The sequence below is a fragment of the Mus pahari genome, chromosome 20, assembly GCF_900095145.1.
Source record: "Mus pahari chromosome 20, PAHARI_EIJ_v1.1, whole genome shotgun sequence".
Lineage (NCBI taxonomy): Eukaryota > Metazoa > Chordata > Mammalia > Rodentia > Muridae > Mus > Mus pahari.
In genome coordinates this window covers 42,933,379-42,953,310 of record NC_034609.1, presented here as the reverse complement: position 1 = coordinate 42,953,310, position 19,932 = coordinate 42,933,379, and the positions used below count along the sequence as shown (strand labels likewise).

At 54.5% G+C, this 19,932-nt stretch overlaps 2 protein-coding genes across 5 annotated transcripts in view; one reads left to right on the top strand and one right to left on the bottom strand.

The window, feature by feature from the left end:
* Meak7 (MTOR associated protein, eak-7 homolog) overlaps positions 1-4,438 on the top strand; it is a 16,198-nt gene extending 11,760 nt beyond the window's left edge. For all 4 annotated transcript variants that reach the window (XM_029532602.1, XM_029532601.1, XM_021220591.1 and 1 more), the window contains 3 exons: positions 963-1,081; positions 2,553-2,732; positions 3,205-4,438. In XM_029532602.1, the coding sequence (XP_029388462.1) occupies positions 963-1,081; positions 2,553-2,732; positions 3,205-3,321 (416 nt within the window). In that variant the 3' untranslated portion in view covers positions 3,322-4,438. The remainder of the gene's footprint in view (positions 1-962; positions 1,082-2,552; positions 2,733-3,204) is intronic.
* A 3,247-nt stretch (positions 4,439-7,685) lies between these two features.
* Atp2c2 (ATPase secretory pathway Ca2+ transporting 2) overlaps positions 7,686-19,932 on the bottom strand; it is a 58,562-nt gene continuing 46,315 nt past the window's right edge. The window contains exons 15-27 of the mRNA XM_021220345.1: positions 19,760-19,849; positions 17,614-17,715; positions 17,026-17,182; positions 16,156-16,326; positions 15,479-15,576; positions 15,341-15,391; positions 14,031-14,197; positions 12,100-12,168; positions 11,893-12,009; positions 10,663-10,810; positions 9,807-9,905; positions 9,329-9,470; positions 7,686-8,001 (exon numbers count right to left, since the gene is read on the bottom strand). Of these exons, the coding sequence (XP_021076004.1) occupies positions 7,883-8,001; positions 9,329-9,470; positions 9,807-9,905; positions 10,663-10,810; positions 11,893-12,009; positions 12,100-12,168; positions 14,031-14,197; positions 15,341-15,391; positions 15,479-15,576; positions 16,156-16,326; positions 17,026-17,182; positions 17,614-17,715; positions 19,760-19,849 (1,530 nt within the window). The 3' untranslated portion in view covers positions 7,686-7,882. The remainder of the gene's footprint in view (positions 8,002-9,328; positions 9,471-9,806; positions 9,906-10,662; positions 10,811-11,892; positions 12,010-12,099; positions 12,169-14,030; positions 14,198-15,340; positions 15,392-15,478; positions 15,577-16,155; positions 16,327-17,025; positions 17,183-17,613; positions 17,716-19,759; positions 19,850-19,932) is intronic.

The window sequence follows — 19,932 nt, the reverse complement described above, 5'->3', positions numbered from 1 at the left end:
TTTTTTTTTTTTTTGAGACAGTATGTAGCCATGGCTGTTTTGGAATTCCATGTGTAGACCAGGCTGCCTTGAGCTCAAAGAGAGATTCTGAGTGCTGGGACGAAAGACACGTGTCATGCACACATCCCACTTTAGTGCTTTCTCTCCCTCCCCCTCTCCATCCCTTGCTCCTCCCCTTCCCTCTTCCCCTCCTCCCCCTTCCCTCTCCCCCTCCCCCCTCTCTCCCTTCTTTCCTTTTCCGTCCCTCTTTCTCCCTCTTAAGAGGGTCATGTTATATCTCAGGTTGATTTGTAACTGAGTAGCCCAGGCTGGCCTCAGACTCAAGGCAATCCCTCTGTCTCAGCTGCTCCTGTATTAGGATTCTAGGAGTGCACGACCACACCTGGCTCAGTGGGCATCCTTTCTACATCCTGTGTACCCACCCCACATCCTGGGATGACGGTAGACAGTGGCCGTGCTCTGTCTGTTCCCATCCTGGCAGCCCTGGAGGTGTGCTGCCTTCTGCATGGTGCGTTCTGTATGTGTGTGTGTGTGTGTAAGCAGCCCTGCACCACATCGCACACTGGCCTGTGCAGGCTGTGCAACAGCTGCCCACATCTCCATGGTGACCACCAGCCTCTGGCTTATCAGTTAGGAGACCCACTCTCTCCCATGCTAATGTTCCAGGATGGGCCACGCTAACACTGGGAAATGGTGGCAGTGCTCTGGTCTCAGCTCCTGTGGCCAGGTCTAAAGATGGCCACACTGTCCAGCCACTGCCATTGGATCCTTGCGCCCTCATCTTCTCCATCTGAGCTCTCAGACATCTGTAAGGCTTGTCTTGTGTGGGGTCTGGGGCTTGTCCCCCGATGATGCAGAAGATCTTCATTGGTGTGTTCTGAGACGCAGCCTGTTGGTATCTGCTGTTCTTTGCGCCTGGTTCCGAGGCAGTGACTATGTCCTTGGCTCTCTGTCACTTCCAGGGGACAACAGATGTTTCCTGTTCTCCATCGCCCCCAGAATGGCCACGCACCTGCACACGGGTTACAATAACCACTTCATGTACTTGAATTACGGACAGCAGACCATGCCCAACGGACTGGTAAGCAGGTGGGGAGGGGGATGCCCCACCAGCCAGGGCTCTCCGTGTGGAATGTGCTGAGAGCCAGTACCAGGGCACATCTTTCTCAGTGGGGGCTGTACCTTTGCTGGGTTTTCCCATGGTTTGTGTGCAAACAGCCTGGACCTTTCCCTGGCCCTCAAATGATTGGTCTGTGTCCTGAGAGTGTGTTGGTGGTGGACACATCACAAGTCACTTGCCATCCTGCCTCACGGTTGATACGACCACCGCACGTGCTGAGCCTGCACAGTGAGCCCGTGTGCTGAGCTTGGGGTGGGGGAAGATCCCTGAGCCGAGGGCTCTGGGCACTGAGTCTGGTTAGTGGTAACTGGTGAGACAGAAAACAGGCTCTACTTGTGGTAGCCATTTTCTTGCCATTTGCTAGCCACAGGAAGGAAAGGAGGGGAGAGGAAGAGAGGGGAAGGGAGAGGAGGGGGGGAGAGGAGGGGAGGGGAGGGGAGGGAAAGGGAGGCCAGGGCAGCCAGGGCAGCTGGCCGTAGCAGGGCAGATACCTACAAGGATGTTTGGCACGAGTGAGGGCCACCCGACCTACTGGCTTGTTTTCTTTTCTCTGCTTCCTGACAAGTCTTATATGTATGTGGTGAGCTGAGAGCCAAGGCTGCCTGCTAGAGCGGGTCAGGGGTTCCCTCCCAGGTTGCTACCACAGCAAGCGGGAGGGGCATGGCCAAATGACCGGGACATCAGAGTTTAGGCACGGGATCCCTCCCAGGACGGGCTTGTCTCTCAGTCTCAGTCTCAGTTCCAACACCCACAGGAACCATTAGTCTTTGGCCCGGGGACCAAAAGCAGCTTCTAGACATAGGCTAAAAGGTCATCATATCATGTTCCTCAGGCCCACCAGGGACAAGAGGGTGTGATGGAGGTGACATCAGGACAAAGCTGTCAGGGAGGCAGGGTAACAGCTGGCTTGAGCCGGCAGTGGGACTTTGCGGTAGGCAGAAGGGCCGTTGAGTCGCCACTCCTACCCTGCCACCTTTTCTGAGGGAGTCACTGGGCACAGGTTGGTTTCCTGTGGGGACAGGGCACAGATGGGTTCCCCGGAGTCTCTCTGTTCACCCCGTCCCTGAGCACTACCTGGGACACGCAGGGAGTCTGCAGATTTTCTAGGCTGCTGTGCCCTGTGTGTAGCCTCAGGAGAGAGCTGTGGACTGTGCTCCGATGATAACCATAAAGGTTTAGCCACCCGGAATGTGATTATAACCACAGCCTAGGAAAAGAAAACCGGTCCCAAATTCCTCCTTTCCCCATGGCTCTGGCTGGTTCCGCTCCCGCCCCTCTTTTTGAGACAAGGCTGGCCTGGAACTCAGTGTAGCTCAGGCTACTCAAGACCTCAGGGTCCTCCGGGTTCTCTGGCATAGTCAAGCCTGTTGTTTCTGAAGCCCCTCCTCCCCAGTGCTGCTGACACTGTCACCTGTCCCGGCTTGCTCTACAGGGCATGGGTGGGCAGCACCATTACTTTGGGCTTTGGGTGGCTGCGGACTTTGGGAAAGGACACAGCAAGGCCAAGCCGGCGTGCACCACCTACAACAGCCCACAGTTGTCTGCCCAGGAGGACTTCCTGTTTGATAAGATGGAGGTGTGGGGACTTGGCAACCTCTTAGAGGAATACGAGGTGAGTCCTACACGGCAGTGACCTCATACAGAACCACAGCCTTTCTGCTGTGTGCATGTGCATGCATACATGTGTGCGTGTGCATGCATACATGTGTGTGTGTGTGCGTGTGTCTCCTGTCCTTCTGGGAATACTTTGGCTTTACCAGCTATGGGCTGTGCCAGGATCCACACAGCAGAGTGGAGTGTGGGTCTGCCTCGGGAGTGGGGCCTACCTACGATGCACACCTTGCCCAGCTAGATGGCCCTGTGCCCACTCTTCCTGTCTGCATGAACAGTAGATTTCTGCATGACCCTGGCAATTGCACCCTAGCCAGAGAAGCTTTGGGGTACTGTGCCACCTGGCTACTTTGTGCCTCCTCCACTCTGATACGCCAGCCACGGGGAGGAAGTCACTGTGCGGTCTAAGCTGGTAGCCGCTGCTATCTCCCTGTGTACGCGTCCTGAACCCACCCTCTCCCTCTGTTCCCAAGGGCAAGAACAAGAAGAGCGTCCTGGACTCAGATCCCGAAGCCCGTAGCCTGCTGGAGATCAGTGGACGGGCTCGGCACAGCGAGGGACTTCGGGAAGTCCCCAAGGATGAGGACTGAGATAAGACAACCTCTTAGAGCGCTCCTGCTCAGAGAGCATCCTGGAGCAGGGGCGGGGACTCCCCCAGGGATGCAGAGCAGAGAGCCTCCAGATTCCTCACTGCTGGGTGAACAGGAGAGCTCTTATTTCTTACCCTCTGTCCTCACTCCTGCTTAGCCTTAACACAGAGCCACATGGTTGCACGCAGACCATCATGGACACACTTAAATCAGAACGCAGCCATGCCGAGAGAGATCCCTCTGAAGCTATAATCAATGGGGTGTTGCCTCCTGGGGCCCTGAGCACAGGTTAGAACCTTGGCCTTAAACTTTGTTTGTCTTCTGTCTTTTGTCCATGACATTCAAAGACAAAGAGGCTTGAAACCTGCTGGGACTGGTGGTCGGTCGGTCGGTTATTGGGGGCACCATGCTCTGGGGTCCCTGTAAGTGCCCCAATGGCCCATCATGAGCAGAAAGACAGGGGTGCTTAGATGAATATCTTGGTGCTCTGTGAGAATTCTCCCCCTCCCCACACCCAGCATACAATTTGTGGGTTTATAGCTGAAGATCTGAAGGAAATGTCTTTGGGGGCAGGTTCTCAGAACAGGCTTGCTGTGGGGGTCCTATCTAGCTTTCGCAACTCTTTTTAAGCCTGGTGAACAAGGGGGGAAAGCCCGACCTATTTACTCAGAGGCCAAGCCTTTACTGTGCTGCTAACCCAAATGTGGGACCTGGGACCTTTTTGGGAGACTTGAAGTCTGCATGCTTGCCCAATGTGTGCATAACACCCACCCGTCCCAGATGCCAGTGGTGGGTGATGTCCAGCTTTGGCAGGGAGTGTCAGCCTCCAAGCGCCTTCTCTGAGGTCATAGCTCAGGGCTTCTCAGGAGGGGCATAGGTCATGGGACAGCATGACTTACTGCAGACAGACTCTAGTGGTCCCCAAAGACTGAAGATGATTCAGGTGGCCAGGCTGCCCATCACACTGTGAGTGATGGCCACCCAGCTCTGTCCATGCAGAGGAGCTGTGGACCCTTGAGACCTCTACGTCTTGTTTGTAAACCTCTTTGTCTTTTGCCGTAAACTTCAGCCTTTATGGATCTGTTCAAGTTTTACTTTTGCGTATGCAGTTTGTCCACAGTAAAGTCTGGTCTGTGCATTTTCCCAGTTCTGCACCTTTGCCCAAGAAGCTCCTGGACACTCCACACAACAGCCTTGACCATAGCAGAAGGTCTGAGGTGACCTTCCAAACCAAAGTGCCGTTTCTGTGCACAGAGGGGCTGGCACGTGGTGCTGACAGGGGCCGGGCCACTTTGGTTCTCTTGGCAAGAAGCCAGTTGCCAGTGGTTTGTGGGACAGAGATAGAAAACACTAGAATCTCCAGACAACCCCCATGTAATTTCACAGAACTGGGCCACTGTGCTATGGAGTGTGTCTTCTGTTTTGCTTTGTTTTTGTTTGTTTGTTTGTTTGTTGGAGACAGGGTTTCTCTGTGTAGCCCTGGCTATCCTGGAACTCGCTCTGTAGACCAGGCTGGCCTCGAACTCGGAGATCTACCTGCCTCTGCCTCCTAAGTGCTGGGATTAAAGGCGTGCGCCACCACTGCCTGGCAAGTGTCTTTTGTTTGTTTTAAATAAAAATGTGGCCATGCCTTTCATTGGTAGCAGGCTTGGCATGGCCCCTTGGGAAGTCATGACACCATGGCCCCTGTTCTTTCTGACCTCAGTGCAGGGCTGGGATTTGGCTTAGGCCGGGAGGGCCTCACAAGCGTTTGCTCAGAGGGCACGGCCCTCTTGCGGCACGGTTCGGGTGATGACAGGCTTTGCTTCCCATACCTCTAACAAACTTCTCAGGGCACAAACGCCTGTGGGATGTCAGACGGGCCCTGAGGAACTTCTCGTTCCCTGAAACCGAGGACTGAGGTCTTCTGTGAACCGGGCAGAAGGATGAAGCTCTGAACACCACAGACCTTCCGACAGGCGGAGGCCGAGCCAAGCCCAGGAAGTGCTCGAAGGAAGAGGTAAAGAAACGCAGACCATGCTGCACACGTGGTGGTTATGAGCGCCCGAGTCAGGGACCAGAAGGACAGAGAGGAGAGACAGACAGCTCTGGGAAGGTTTATCCCCTCCTTCCCTGGCCCCTCTGGAGGCCACTCCCTGTACACCGGGGCACAGCTGTGTCTTCTTCACATGGTCTGTCTGTCCCTCAGTGGGAGTTGCTCAGGGTTCCTCTCCATCTTCCCCCATGATGTTTGTGTCAGCTGTGCAGATGCAGCATCCTGTCAGACAGGTCAGCACCTGATGGGAGGCTGGCTGTTGCCATAGTGACCTTCCCTGTGTTTGGCGCGTGTCTCTGGGATGAACTGAAGATTAGTTGGTATAAAAGGTGCTCCTTCCTTTCTTCCTTCCTTCCTTCCTTCCTTCCTTTCTTTCTTTCTTTCTTTCTTTCTTTCTTTCTTTCTTTCTTTCTTTCTTTCTTTCTTTCTTNTCTTCCTTCCTTCCTTCCTTCCTTCCTTTCTTTCTTTCTTTCTTTCTTTCTTTCTTTCTTTCTTTCTTTCTTTCTTTCTTTCTTTCTTTCTTTCTTTCTGGCAGTGCTAAGGAATGCAATGGGGGCTGGCGGGGGACTTGGTGCTTGCTAGGCAAGTGCTCCCTACTGTGCCATGTCCCCAGCCCTGGGCTTTTTGTCATGGTCCCCCTACTTATGCCTCGAATGCTGTGGCTATAGTTTTACACACACACACACACACACACACCTGACTGAGGTATGGCAGAGCTCTCTTTAACTCACCTCTGTAATACCATGTAGCTGCCTGCTCACCAAGCAGTGGTGGTGCACAGCTTCAGTTTTCAAAGTGCCCCTCTGGCTTTCTAGGATGCCCTTCTCCACCTTGATCTATAAGGACTTTTTTTTTTTTGAGGGTGGGAGAGATGGCTCAGGAGATAAGAGCACTGGGTAATAGGTGAGCCCTCCTGTAGCTGGGTTTTTAGGCGAGTTCCAGGTCTTGAACTCGCGTTGTTGGACTTCCACGGCCCCACTTTACCCACTGGGCTGTTTGTAGTTTCCTCAGCCCCTGCTACCCTTCATGTTGAATGGTATGCCTTTCCTCGACTTAAGTTACTTTAAAATTTTTTATTTATATGCCATAAACAGGCATTTTTGTCTGCACCTATGTCTCTGTCTGTAGGCGCACATGCATGTACGAGCATGCCTTTGCACAGGTGCACATGTGTATGTGCGTGGGGGGGACCTATGCCTGTGTACAGTTAAACATTCTGGACAAATGTTCGTGTGTGTGTGTGTGTGTGTGTGTGTGTGTGTGTGTTGTATGCCTGTGTGAGAGATTACACTTGGGCACACATGAGCACACGTGTGAAACTTGATGCTTGCTGAATCCTTTTGTATCGTGACCCCCATCTGTGGGTATCACAGAACCACCTGTCCAGCCTCTTGAGATACAAGAACATGGGCTTCCTCCTTTCTTGAGAAGGAAGTGTGAAGGGACCTCAGAGCCCAAGATGCCAGCCAGTGATGCTATGCTGCAGGTCCCCACTCCCTCAGCCAGCCACCATCATGGTTTTTGTTCATCTATAGGTCGTCTTTTGAGGGTGCAGGCACGGTTCCTCCAGTGACATGACACATTTCCCCAAGATTCTTCGTGTTTTCAGTGTGAGACTGAGACCAGGGGCTCATCTGTGCCCCGTGGATGCTCAAGTTCTAAGCCCAGCCCTTTTAAGGGGCAGAGGCAGAGGGATCATGAGTCTTGCTGAGTTGCCCAGGTTAGCCTTGAGACATATATATATATCTCCATATCCTTCTTGCCCTAGCTCCCTGAGTAGCTGACATGTCAGGTGAGTGCCCGGCTCCGTGACACCTCCCCTGCCTCCTCCTCCCTGACCCCCATGGAGTCTGGGTCCTTTCTCCACCAGGTGTGATGCCCTCATGTGCCGACATGTGCTTTGAGATGTTTGGGGAGGGAGCTTCAGTTCGTGTTTCTGAGGCCTCCCTGTCAGGAGTGGGTTTCATTTTGGCGTTTACAGAGTGAGAGCTTTGCAAACGCTAGGCACCATTGTGCTTCCACCAGAGTGAGTGAGCATCAAGGTCAGCTTTTTAACATTTTCACCTCTCACTAAATGCCCCACCCACGCTCAGAGGTGCCTTTGTGTTTTCGTTTTGAATCAGGTTTTACGATAAATTGTACTTTCGGAGTTTTTCCTCCCCTCTCTGGAGCACAGGGGATTGAATCTCGAGGCAAAAACCTCATCTTAGGTGGGGCTGCAAGGCCTCAGTGGGGACGGCTATAGGCAGAGTGGCCATGGTCCTGGTGGCCGTGAAGTCCCATGCCGCCACATGGGGCTGCATTGCTCAAGCAGAGAGAGAGAGACAGGTTAAATAAAAAAACACGGTGGTTTAATAAATAGCGCCACGTTTCAGTATAAGCTCCACCCTGTCCTGTGCGGGACACATCCCAGGAGGACAGGTGGAGCCAGCGTCCGATGCTGCATGGTCCTGAGATTTGCCCCTTGGAGTGGATAGTACAGATAGATGGGGTCAGGCCAGAGGCGGCCGTGACGCACTGGTTCCGTTACACAGCCTCCGGGAGCATCTGAGTGGGCTTGGCTCTGGACAAGAACTTTTCCCACAGCTTGAGCAGCTCCGACAGAATGAAGACAGATGAGGCCAGGCCAGTCAGCAGCAGCAGGTCTGTGGGAAGAGAGTTCCAGACAGTAGTGCCCACCTACACCATAGCGACCCGACCCGCCTTGTTCTCTGCCTTCCTCTTCACCCTAAGGGGCTTTGCCACCCTTAAAGGGGCCAGAGTCCTCCTGTGACATTAGATACCCAAACAAGTCACCGTGGCAAAGGATGTTTAGAAAGTTGCCTGTGGGTTCCCTTGTCTTTCTGAGGTGTGTCACAGGTAGTGCAGCAGAGGATCTCATACCCCTGGTACCTGTACCTCACCAGTGCCAGTGTTGGGATTACAGGCCTGCCTAGGTCATGTGGAGCTGGGGGTGGAGCCAAGCCAAGTAAATGCTTCGCCAAAAGAGCCCCATCCCAAGGGTTTTCTTTACACGTGAATGAATATTCAGGCAAAAGGCCAGAGATGACTCTGGCCACCTCGGCTCTCTACCTTCCGTTTGTGAGACAGTGTCTCTCACTGAACCTGGAGGTCACCATTTTCAGCTAGGCTGGCTGGCCACTGAGCCCCCTCAAGTCCCCAGCAGTAGCCTGGGTCCTGAGGATCTAAGCTGGGTCCTTATGCTGACCTGTGTCCCCAGTTCCTGGGTCCCTTTTCACTGCTCGCTCCCATAGAGCGCTCACTGGGGCCCCAGGGGACTTAGATTTCAGGTCACAGGGAGGGGTGCCCCCTTCCTAACCCACAAGTGCTTGCTCTATTTGCATATTTGCGCACCCATGGGGCCATCTTGGGCCTGTAGTGATCTGTGCTGGAGATCTGGGAGCTGACTCTGTCCCCTGCTCCTGGATGGAGGTGGCCGGTGACCAACGTGGGACAGAAGGAAAGGTTGGGGACCTGCAACCGCTGTTCTTGGGCTAGTTTCGCTGCAGGACCCACCCCTGCAGGACTGTTTACTTCCTGTCCCCACTTCTGTTGGGCAGTGTGGGAGTCCTGGGTTCCTGAGCTGGGCATGCACATGGGATGCCCTTCGCCATCCCTGAGCGCTACATTATGTCCCTTTCAGCAAGAACTGCAGGACGCCAGCTCTGTTGAGCTTCTGTAGAAGTCACACCAGCGCCAGTCAAGCCCCCAGTCTGTGTGCATGCGTGTGTCCGTCCTGAGGTTCAGGATGCTGCTACTCGGTCCCAGCCCCACCAGGACTCACTCTCTGCACATGGACCTCCTTTTGAGCTTCCTCTGTGTTCCCTGTGTCTACACGTCACCTTCTATGTGCCACAAAACAGAACCTGTGGACTTCTTGCCTTTCCAGGGCGGCCCAGACTTCAAGCTCCCACTCTGTGGTCCTCACAGCTTCACCCAAGTTGGTGGCCAGTCTCAGCTCCCATCACTCACCGAGCGCACTCAGGTTTTCTGTCTGGAAGACCTTTTGCAGGGGTGGGGCATAGATCACGGCCAGCTGCCCGAGGAGGGACCCAAGGACCGAGTACAGGAACATGCGGTTCCGGAAAAAGCCAATCTCAAATATCAGCTTGGTCTGTGGGGGATGAGAGGCAGGAGTGGGCTGGTGTGAGCACACTGTGGTGAGTTCAGGAGCTGTGCCCCATGGGACACCATGCAATCTCTGTTCCGCCCCTTCCCCAACCCCCCCCCCAAGTTGGCAGCTGGGCAGAATGGCAGGTGCTGGGGTGGGTTGGAGCTGGAGCCCCTGGGGGCATGAAAGCTGAAACCTGTACGCCTCCCCCCAAACCTCTGCCTGGAGTGTAGAGACACAATGCAGCAGGGTCCCTGTCCACAGGGCATCCCCATCATGGGTCCGCCAGGGCGGGGCTTCATGTGGGGCGGAGCTTCAGGCAGGGCCAGCTCTGCTCACCTGAGAGCGGCAGCTCAGGGCATTGAAGAGGTCAAAAAACACGAAGCAGGTGAAGGCCATGGTGGTGGTACGTGGGGTGCTGGTGCCGTTCGCTGGGATCTGGAATGCAGTATTAGGCATGCACATGGCAGGGGAGGAAGGGGCACAGTGTGCCGGGGTGGCCCGCAGGTGCTGCCCAAGGATGGCTGGTCAGCCCAGCTCCACAGGTACACACTAGAAACTGGCTCTGAGCCATGTGCTGTGCTGATCCCAGGAGACTCCTACCCTGGGAGGGGTGTCAGCTCCCAGCTGCCAGCACAAAGAAAGGCACCTTCTCCTGTGGGTCATGACCCCTTTGGGGACGAATGACCCTTTCACAGGGGTCACCTAAGACCATCAGATATTTCCAATTCACAACAGAAGCAAAATTACAGTCATGACATACCAACAAAAATAATTCTATGGGTGGGTGGGGGTCACCAGAACATGAGGAACTATTAAAGGGGCTCAGTATTAGGAAGGTCATTCCACCACACAAGCCCACAGACCAGAACCTGTGTCCTATGAGGAGGCTGGGACAGCTGACCTCAAAGATAACCCGTGCTAGGATGGGCTCAGACTGGAAGGGGGTCCTGTAGTTTCCTGTGACAATAAAAATGGTGACCCCCTGCCCCCAAACCCAGGGTCTGCAGTACTCTGCCCCAGCACTTGCCCTTCCTACTTCCCCCGACTCGGTACCCATTCTCTGGCCTCTAACAGCACCAAGCTCCCCCCCACCCCCGCCTCTCTGTATGTATGTAGAGAGAACCCAGTCTCCGGTGCCCAGTTGTGCACATGGCTCTCTGCTCTGTGTGAGCCAATGCCGTGCCTTGCTCACCTCTCTCCAGAAGATAAAGAGGGTCCCCCCTATGATGACAGCGGCTGACATGAGGACCTTCAGGATCAGGGCTCTGTTCAGGATCGTGTCCCCGATGCTCCGTGGAGGCCTCCGCAGGGCATCTCTGTCCACAGGCTCCACCCCTAGGCTGTGCAGAAAAGCCCAGGGATGCTTTGAAACAGCAGCAGTCACTCAGAAGCTGGCCCAGGTGGTGCATAGCCTGTAACCCCAGCTTTTGGGAGGCGGAGGCAGGAGGCTCTCTGGGTTCAAGGCCAGCCTGGGTTACACAGTAAATCCTCAGGCTAGCCTGGGCTACACACTGAGAGCTTTCCTCAAAAAAAGGACACCTGGCACAGACTCAGACTTGCTCTCCAAAGTGTCGCCTGTGGGCCAGGCTGCTCTTGTCCCTGAGCAACTATCCCATGGATAACCATAGCTCTCTCTCTACTCATCAGTCTCCAAATATCCAGATGTGGAGAGGCCAGAGAACCCATCAGGGGCCAGCACTGGGCTTCAGCCTTCCCCACGGCACGGCATCCTAACCCCCATGCGTTCCCATGACCACAAGGGGCCCTGAGTGGGGCCTGGAGAAACAGGGCCCAGCTCTGTCACCCAGAAACATCAGGAGAGCCCAGATGCATGTGGGGGAGAGACCCGGGAGCTAGCCGACCTGCCGTCTCACAGGAGCCGTATGGTAACCTCAGCCTTCACTGGGCTCTGGGGAACTAGGCCAGGCTCCCCGCTCTGCGCACTACAGATGATGATAGAGACACGAATAGAATTATCCGTGTGTTTGTAATGACCCCTCCCGGTGCAAGCAACCAAGGCTGTTGGGCACACAGGTCTTCCGTACCCTCTAGCTAGCCCGCACGTCCCTTCCCATGCAACACCAGTAAACATCCATGTCGTGCGAGCAGCATCCTAAGGGTCAAGGGGCATCAAGTTCATGGTAACCAGCTAGAATGGGGATGGACCCAATCAATCAATACAATGACATTTTCCCTTTAGGGAAAGGTGGGGCAGAGGCCCAAGGATGAGGTCCACCACTGTAAGAGTAATCAGAGAAGACCGCCTGGATGCGGCGGCCTGACTTCACAGTGGGACCAAGCCGTGAGCCCCAGGAGTGCACTGTAACCGAGCCCCCTCCGGAAACTGTTCACACTCCAGCGGCCCGGAGATTCCTTTCTGAGAGGGAGCCCACATGGTCCTGCCCGCAGCTCACCGCCTCACCTCTGCGCCGGTGGCCCGTCCATGATGATGTTGACCCACAGGATCTGCATGGCGTTGAGGGGGCTGGGCAGGTTGCACACGGTGGACAAGGTGATGAGGCTCAGGGCTGCGATGCTCCTGTGGGGCACAGGTGACAGTCAGCTTGTCAACCATGCACCAGATGCAGCAGGAGCCAGAGAGCGCGGAGGAAGGTCTGCCTCTGCTTACGTGCTCAGCTGGAAGCGGACAAAGTTCTTGATGTTGTAGAAGATGCCCTTGCCTTCCTCCACTGCGCTCCTGAAGGGGAGGCAAGAGCGTTTGGGGGTCAGAGGACTCGGGCTGGCTCAGCCACACAGGGTGGTCAGCCCAGGTGCAACGGGGCAGGTAAACCCTTGCTGGCACACCCGGGACACACTGGTAGGTGTGTCCCTCCTGTGCAAATCCCGTGTGTGACCCCTGTCAACTGGAGCCAGGGCTCCACCTGTGCTCAGTGTTGAGGGTTCATTACACCTGCAACTCGGCAACAGAAAGAACCCAAGCTCCACTGGAGGCAGAGAGAGATTCAGAGGCACATCACCGTCTGTCTGTCTGTCTGTCTGTCTTGTGTGTATGCACTTAAGCATGTTGGATGTCCTGCTGTTTCTCTGCGTTACTCCTGTGAATCAGTGCTTCATGGAACCTGCAACAACTAACAGGCAGCAAGTCCCGGAGATCTAACTGTCCCTGCCCCTCACAGTGCCAGGGTTACAGGTGCTCCTATGGCTATGTCTGAGGGCTACAAAGACAGACAGACAGACACCCATACCCACACCCAATCATGCTTGGAAGAGTATTTTTAATGGCAGAGAAACTTTGCTGCAGTGGTGCCTTTGTCGTTAAAAACACCTGTACTGGCTAGTTTTGTGCCAACTTGACACAGCTGGAGTTATCACAGAGAAAGGCACTTTAGTTGGGGAAGTGCACCCATGAGATCCAGCTGTGGGGCATTTTCTCAATTAGTGATCAAGGGGGAGAGGCCCCTTGTGGGTGGTGCCACCCCTGGACTGGTAGTCTTGGGTTCTATAAGAGAGCAAGCTGAGCAAGCCAGGGGAAGCAAGCCAGTAAGGAACACCCCTCCATAGCCTCTGCATCAGCTCCTGACCTGCTTGAGTTCCAGTCCTGACTTCTTTCAGTGATGAACAGCAATGTGGAAGTGTAAGCTGAATAAACCCTTTCCTCCCCAACCTGCTTCTTGGTCATGATGTTTGTGCAGGAATAGAAACCCTGACTAAGACAACACCCTTCTAAGTGTTCTGTGCTCTACGTATTGTGATTTACTTAAGAGCAAAGTCTTAAAGCTGGCTAAAATTAAATCCCAGAGGAGGGCAACTTCAATCCCCCCGCCTCTGCCTCCTGAATTCAGGAGTCACACACATGCGCCTCCTAGTTGAGCTTCCAGCCATGGCTTTTATTTATGCAAGTGTGGAGGCCAGAGAACAACCCCAGATGTCATCCCCAGGAAGATTGCCCTCCCTGTGAGACAAGATCTCTGACTGGCTTGGAGCCCGCCAATCAGGCGAGGTTGACCGGTTAGTGGGCCCAGGGTCTCCCTGACAGCCTCTACCACCCTGCCCGAGTTTTCATGCCGACTCAGGGTACCGCATTCATGTGCCCATGCTTGCAGGCCAAGCACTTTGGTGACTGATTCCCCTCCCTCAAGCCAACCATGGTTTCTAACAGCTGCCTCTGGTTACCGGTTAGTCAAGTGGCTCTAGGACTGTGGTTCCCAGCCTGTGGGCTACGACCCCATTATATCCAAAAACTCCAAAATATCTCCAAAAGTATTTACATTATAATTCAGAACCAGCAGAATTATAGTTATGAAGTCATAACAATAACTTTATGATTGGGGTCACCACAACACGAGGAGCTGTGTTAAAGGCTCTCAGCATTAGGAAGCTTGAGGACCACTGGGCTGGGCGTTCTTTATGTCCCTCACTGAGGACAGGACAGGACAGCCCCGAGCCTTCCCTAAGAAGCTCCATACATTTGGGGTGGGGGACCCCTGCCACAGTGATACACCTGGGATGTAGCTCTCTCCCCAGGGACTCCCCTGAACCCCACGAGAACCCCCTCATATCTACCACAGTGCATTCTGGGATGCAGGTATGGCAACTCACATGATGGCCAAGAAGTCGTCATCCACCAGAATCATGTTGGCCGCCTCTTTGCTGACGTCTGTTCCCGTCTGTCCCATGGCGATCCCGATGTCCGCAGACTTCAGGGCGACGGAGTCATTCACACCATCCCCCGTCATGGCTACGATTGCCCCAGACTCCTGCAACGCCTGTGTGAAGAGCATATGGTGGAGGCTTGCATGCGGCCTGAGGGCACTCTTAGACCTTTTCTGACATCCTCCCTGTTGTACCATGGGGCAGTAGACCACCTATCCTCCAGAAGCTGGGGCCAGCTGGCCTAGTCACAGTGGCTCTACTGCAGGGGCATGGCCCTGAACTACTCAGTTCAGTTTCTTCATCTGCAAAGCAAATGACAGTCACCATCCTGGCCTCGGGCTGCCGTGCGACCTCAGCTAGGACAGCACAGGTGGCTTGTCCTAGTTAGTGAGCAGTAAACTAAGGCAATTGCTGGGGCTAGCAAGATGTCTCACCGAGTAAAGGAGCTTTGTCACTAGTCTTGATGCCCCAAGTGTGATTCCCAGGGCCCACATGGTCAATAGGAGATAACGGATTTCAACGGGTTGTCACATGATTTCCACACGCGCACGCACTGGGGCACGTGTGTACCCACATTCATATATATAAACTTCTCTCTCTGTCTGTCTGTCTCCGAATAGCATCTTTCTATGTAGCTCAGGCTGTCTTAGCTCTCATGATCCTCCTGCCTCAGCCTTCTGGGTACTGGGATGACAGTTGTGAGCCACTCTACATTAGTTCTTCAGCACTAAAACCTAAACAACCCAGAACTCCCCCAAACGTCCCCCAAAGAACACAATACAGCTAACCACAGAGCTGAGCAAGCTTCTAGGAACAGATGTGGGGCAAGGCCCGAGACTCACAGGCTTCTGGCTGACAACGAGAAACCAGGCCAGCTCCGTGTGGGCCACCTGAATGTTTTCTCTTTACAGCATGTCGCCTCCCTGCCGTGTCCAGTGTCTGTGGTCGGTGGACCCCGGCTTTCTCACAACCACCTTTATAGGGCCCACTCCTGCTTTAGCTGTGAAGTACCTATCCCACGAGAGACGGTGCTTCCCAGCATCCTTTGCAGCTAAACACATGATGGCAAATTCTGCCCTGGAAGTGGGGACGGGTGCCTGGGATGCACGCAGCTGCCTAAAACCTAGAGAAGAAAGCTATGGCCAAGGCCAGCTGAGCAGCCTGCCCCTTGGATCATTTCTGTCACTTGACCAGCTGAGAGCCCATCACCCCGGATGGTCCCACCCTGGACGTCCCCTGTCAGTTGGCCCAGTTACCTTTATGATTTTAACCTTGTGCTTTGGGCTGGTCCTGAAGAATATAGACACCTGGTACAAGGAGTCAAGGAACCATCAGTGGGCATGGGAGATGAGGACTCCTCCATCCCTGCCCTGTCTGCCCCCGGGAGAACCCACCTGCCTCACTCGGGCCGCCAGTGCACCCTGCTCCGTGCCCTCCACCTCCTCCCCGGACATAGCTTTCAGCTTCTCGTTGCACAGACCGATGGTTCTTCCTTTGAGAGAGTCAGGGCTGAGGAGTGGCTCCTAGGCCTGAATGGTGGCCCTGACCCTCCCGGCATTTGACACACCCGACTTTAGCCCGTCTTCACCATGTCTGACACAACCACGGTGAACCTACGTTTACCCACGACAAGGAAGCTATGCAAGAATTGGCTTCCCCGAGGCCACACTTCTGGGAAGTGGTTATTACTGGCACCTGACATGACCAACCCTGATACTCTGACCTGTGACCTCACAGCACTGGGCCTTAGTGGGACAGAGCCAACATGACTGCCCCTAACCATAATGATGGGAGGAGACGGAGGAGGCCTGCCGGCCCACTGCTGATGAAGACACGCAAGCATCAGAGTGGTCCTATCGCTTGTCAAAGATGCCCAGCCAATGGAGGAAGCCAGACTGGAACTACACGCGGTGTGGGATGTCACTTGTGCAGGGACATCAAAGCCGCAAAGCCTCTAAACGCATAGTAGGTCCACCGTTTACATGTAGACGTTTCCCTCTTTCGGACACAAGGCAGAGCAGGGAGCATTGGGCGTGAGGCCCCTTCCCTCCCTGACCCTCCCTCTGGTTACCTATGGCCAAGGCGGTCTCCAGAGCATCCCCCGTCACCATCTTAACCGACACACCAGACTCAGAGAGGACCTGGACTGCTTCCTTCACGCCAGCCCTCGGGGGGTCGATGATGCCCACGAGACCCAGGAATGTCAGTCTCCCCAGCTCAGGTCCAGACGCCAGGGCCAGCACTGAGAGAGACAGGACAGCTTGGTGGGAGCTGGGGACCATCTTGTGTCCCTAGCAAGCCCTACTGTGGCTCTTGGGGCAACGCAGGCGCTCTAGACAGGGAAGGGCGGGTGTGGGCAATAGCCCAATTCACACAAGGCAGATTGTCCAGCCACAGCCCCTGGGAAGGCATCCGGAACAAAGCCTTGCCTGCCACAGGCTCAGCGCTCACCCATCTGTCCCAGAGTAGGGAGGTGGAGGTATTGGGTAGGGTTAATTCGCCGCCTCTCCTGCCCTCATGGAATACAAGTATTCCAGAGTGTTTTCAGATTTTTTTTTCTCCAACAAGGGACAGGGCAGCAAATGGCACGAGGGTTTTGACACCAGCCTGATGGGGAAGACATTGACCATGTAGCCAAGGAAACCTCAAAGTGGCCATGGAAATGACCGGTCTTCCTTCGTCAGAGTTCTAGGTTCTTGCGGCAGAAGGCAGGGAGTGAGATAGAGCCAGAAATTAGTTCACCGCACAAACTTCCTATGCCCTAGAGATCGTGCAAACGACGCTCCCAGGACAGAAGCCACCCCTGGATCAGCAGGGGTCATGAGTGACTGGGCAGTCTATCCTAACTGTGAAGGTTCACACTGGGCCTCACTGACAGCCCGCCCCTGCACTACAGGCAAACTCCAAGCCCCAGTGAGCAGGGGAGAGATATGACACCAACCCCGCAGGCCAAGCGAGCCCATCTTCTTCTCTTCCTGCTGGCAGTAGGACTTCTGCTGGGGTGTCAGAGGCAGGGGGATGCCCCCATTGTTGTACATGTCACAGTGATGGATCACTTCCTCAAAGGCCCCCTTCATGAAGTAAATGTCTTCCCCATCCTTGGAAAGAAAAGGGAAAAGAACCCACCTGCCATCACTGGGTGCTTCCTGCTGCATAGACAGCTGCCTCACACTTCAGCCTTTACCAGGAACCCCCAAAACACACAGGGTCCCGGGTCCACACCCGGACCTTACGATGCAGGCCAGGAGGAGCCCGAGACCAACAAACACACTGTGGCTGGATCAGGGTCCCCACTGTGACCACCGTGGGTCAGAATGCCCCGTTCATGACTGTCATCTTTCTGTTTAGAAGCTCCTGGAGGTGTAGGGCATCTCCCCCGCCCCTTCCCCTTGTGCCTTATTTTGCTTTGAGGAAAGGATGGCATCACAGACACACTGTGCTCCTGTCAGACACTGAGGCAGGAGGTCCCCGAGTTCCAGGCTCATCTGGGTCCCTTTGTGAGACTTGTCTCAACCAACGCCAAGCTTACCTCATTCTTTGGGCTGCACCTTACTGCCATCCATTTCTGCTCCGAGCTGAACGGAATTTCCTTTTTCCGTACGTAGGACTCTTTGATGCCGCCTAAGTTCATCTGGGGTGCAGGAGGGGATATTTTCAGGGAGTCATCCTAAGCCACACTGCATGCTAAGCTTTGTCTGTGTGAACCAGCTTTCCAAGGCAGGAGCCCCAGGCAGTAGCTATGGGAAGGAAGGCTGCCTGCTTTCCGAGGTCTCACCCGGGGAAAACAATTTCTTTTTCTCTGGTCCCAGAACCAAGCCTTTGCCTTCAGCTCCTTTAGAAACTTCTGGGGGAACAAAGACATTCGGGAAGGCGCAGCCTGGGACCTGCAGGGCCATCCCTGTGTGGTCTTTGAAGTCTTGGGGGCCTGTTGCTCACCGGGTCAAACTCAGTTTTCCAAAAACAAACCACTGTTAGCTGGATATCTCATGCACTAGAGATAGTATTCAGGAGGGAAAGAAATTCCAAAATTCCAGTAACCATGTTAGACATGGAGGTGACTTGGGGAAAGAGGCAGCCACGAGGACCTTCGTCCCCTACTGACACTGGGTCTCACATTGTAGCCCTGGCTAGCCTGGGACTTGCTTTATAGATCAGTCTGGCCTTTTACTCACAGAGATCTGCCCAGCTCTTCTTCCTCAGTGTTGGGATTAAAGGCATGAGCCACCGTACCTGGAAAGAGTTTCCCACCCTCCACCCCACCCCCACAAAACACAGATATGCCTGCAGCCCCCACGGCGGTGAGCGATGGCTGAGCTGTGCAAGGCAGTCCTCTGAGAAGGGCAGCCGTCAGCATCTTCATCGGAGAGGTGTCACTCATCCCAAGAGACCCTCAAGACGGGACCTGTTGGCATTCCCTCAGGAAAAGGAGTAGGGCAGGCCTCTGACCCTTACCTCCTCATCCGGGACTCTAGCTGCCTCCTCAACCCCACCCCAGATGCAGAGGGGACATGCTAGACTATGCAAGAGGCAGAAGGTTCTCTGCAGGGGCCATACCAGGTCAGGGATGGGCTCTGTCTCTGTAGCTCAGGGGATGCCACACCCATGCTAGGGTGGGCTTTGCAGAGGCGTGGCTGTTTGGGGGTCGCCATGCTACTTCGAGCAAACCCAATGAACTCGATTAGTGTTGGAGTGTGGCTCAGTCAGCCGCAATGCCCTGGGTTCTGTTCTCAGCAGCTAAAACTAAGTGATAAAATTGTGAAGGTGATGTAAGAGACGGGTGGGCAGACGTCTGGGCCTGGGGAGGTGGCTTTGCAGGTGAGAGGCCTTGCTGTGCCAACATGAGGACGTGAGTTCAAATCCCCAGCTCCCATGTGGGCTAGTCAGTGTCCTCTATAGGAACAGAACTGTTAGAATCAGTATAATGACATGAAGAAGGGAGAAACGAAACCACAAATATCTGCTTAATATATGTGTGTGTGTATGCACACACACATTCTTAACAAAGCACGACAGAGCATGTCAGTTATGATCCTTGTTTCTATATCTGGTCATGTGACCTCGGCTGGTATTTACAACTACCTTCCGCTGTGACCCATTCTGTATTTCCTCCACCCTCAGCAGGTCTTGGCTCTTTTCCTGGAAGAGTGACCCACACCTTCATCCCCGAAGCATCTGTATCCTTTGTCCTCCTGCCTGGATTAGGCGGTTGTAGTTTTCCATTGACTTTAATCACAGGACACGGTAGCACTAAGAGACACCCTAAAGGATCTCCTCCACTCCAGACGTAATCGTCCTCACTTCCATTGAGGAGAGGCAATACAGTTTCCCCTTGGTTAGGGGTTCAGTCAGCTCTCCTAACACAGTTACTCCTTCCTTAGCCTGTTGGCTTCTGGGTACCAGAATCCCACAATGGCCAAGGGGAAGGCTGAGCTTCCACAGCAGTGGAATGTTTGTCATGGCTCCCGGGGGGTGGGGTGGGGGAGTTCTTCCCTCTCTAGAACCAAAACTTCTAGGTCAGCGAGTGGTCGGTGTGTTGTCACCCCTGTGCTGTTGGGGATAGGGAGGGTAACAGGAAGATTTCTGGGGACCACTCGCTGCCAGCCTGGCAGCCCCCCATCTCAAGAGAATAAGCAGAGAGTCACAGAAGACACTAACACCCTCTTCTGACCTCTTACCTTCATGGCCAGCACCACCAAGGCCCCTTCTGTGGGCTGCCCCATTACAGCGTTCTTCCTGAGGACAGCGTTGTTGGCCACGCAGCCTGCCTGAAGGTGGGGAGGGTTGTAATATCTGCAGTCAGTATCGCGAAGCAGCACCCGCCCTGGGCTCACTCGCACCATGAAAAGGC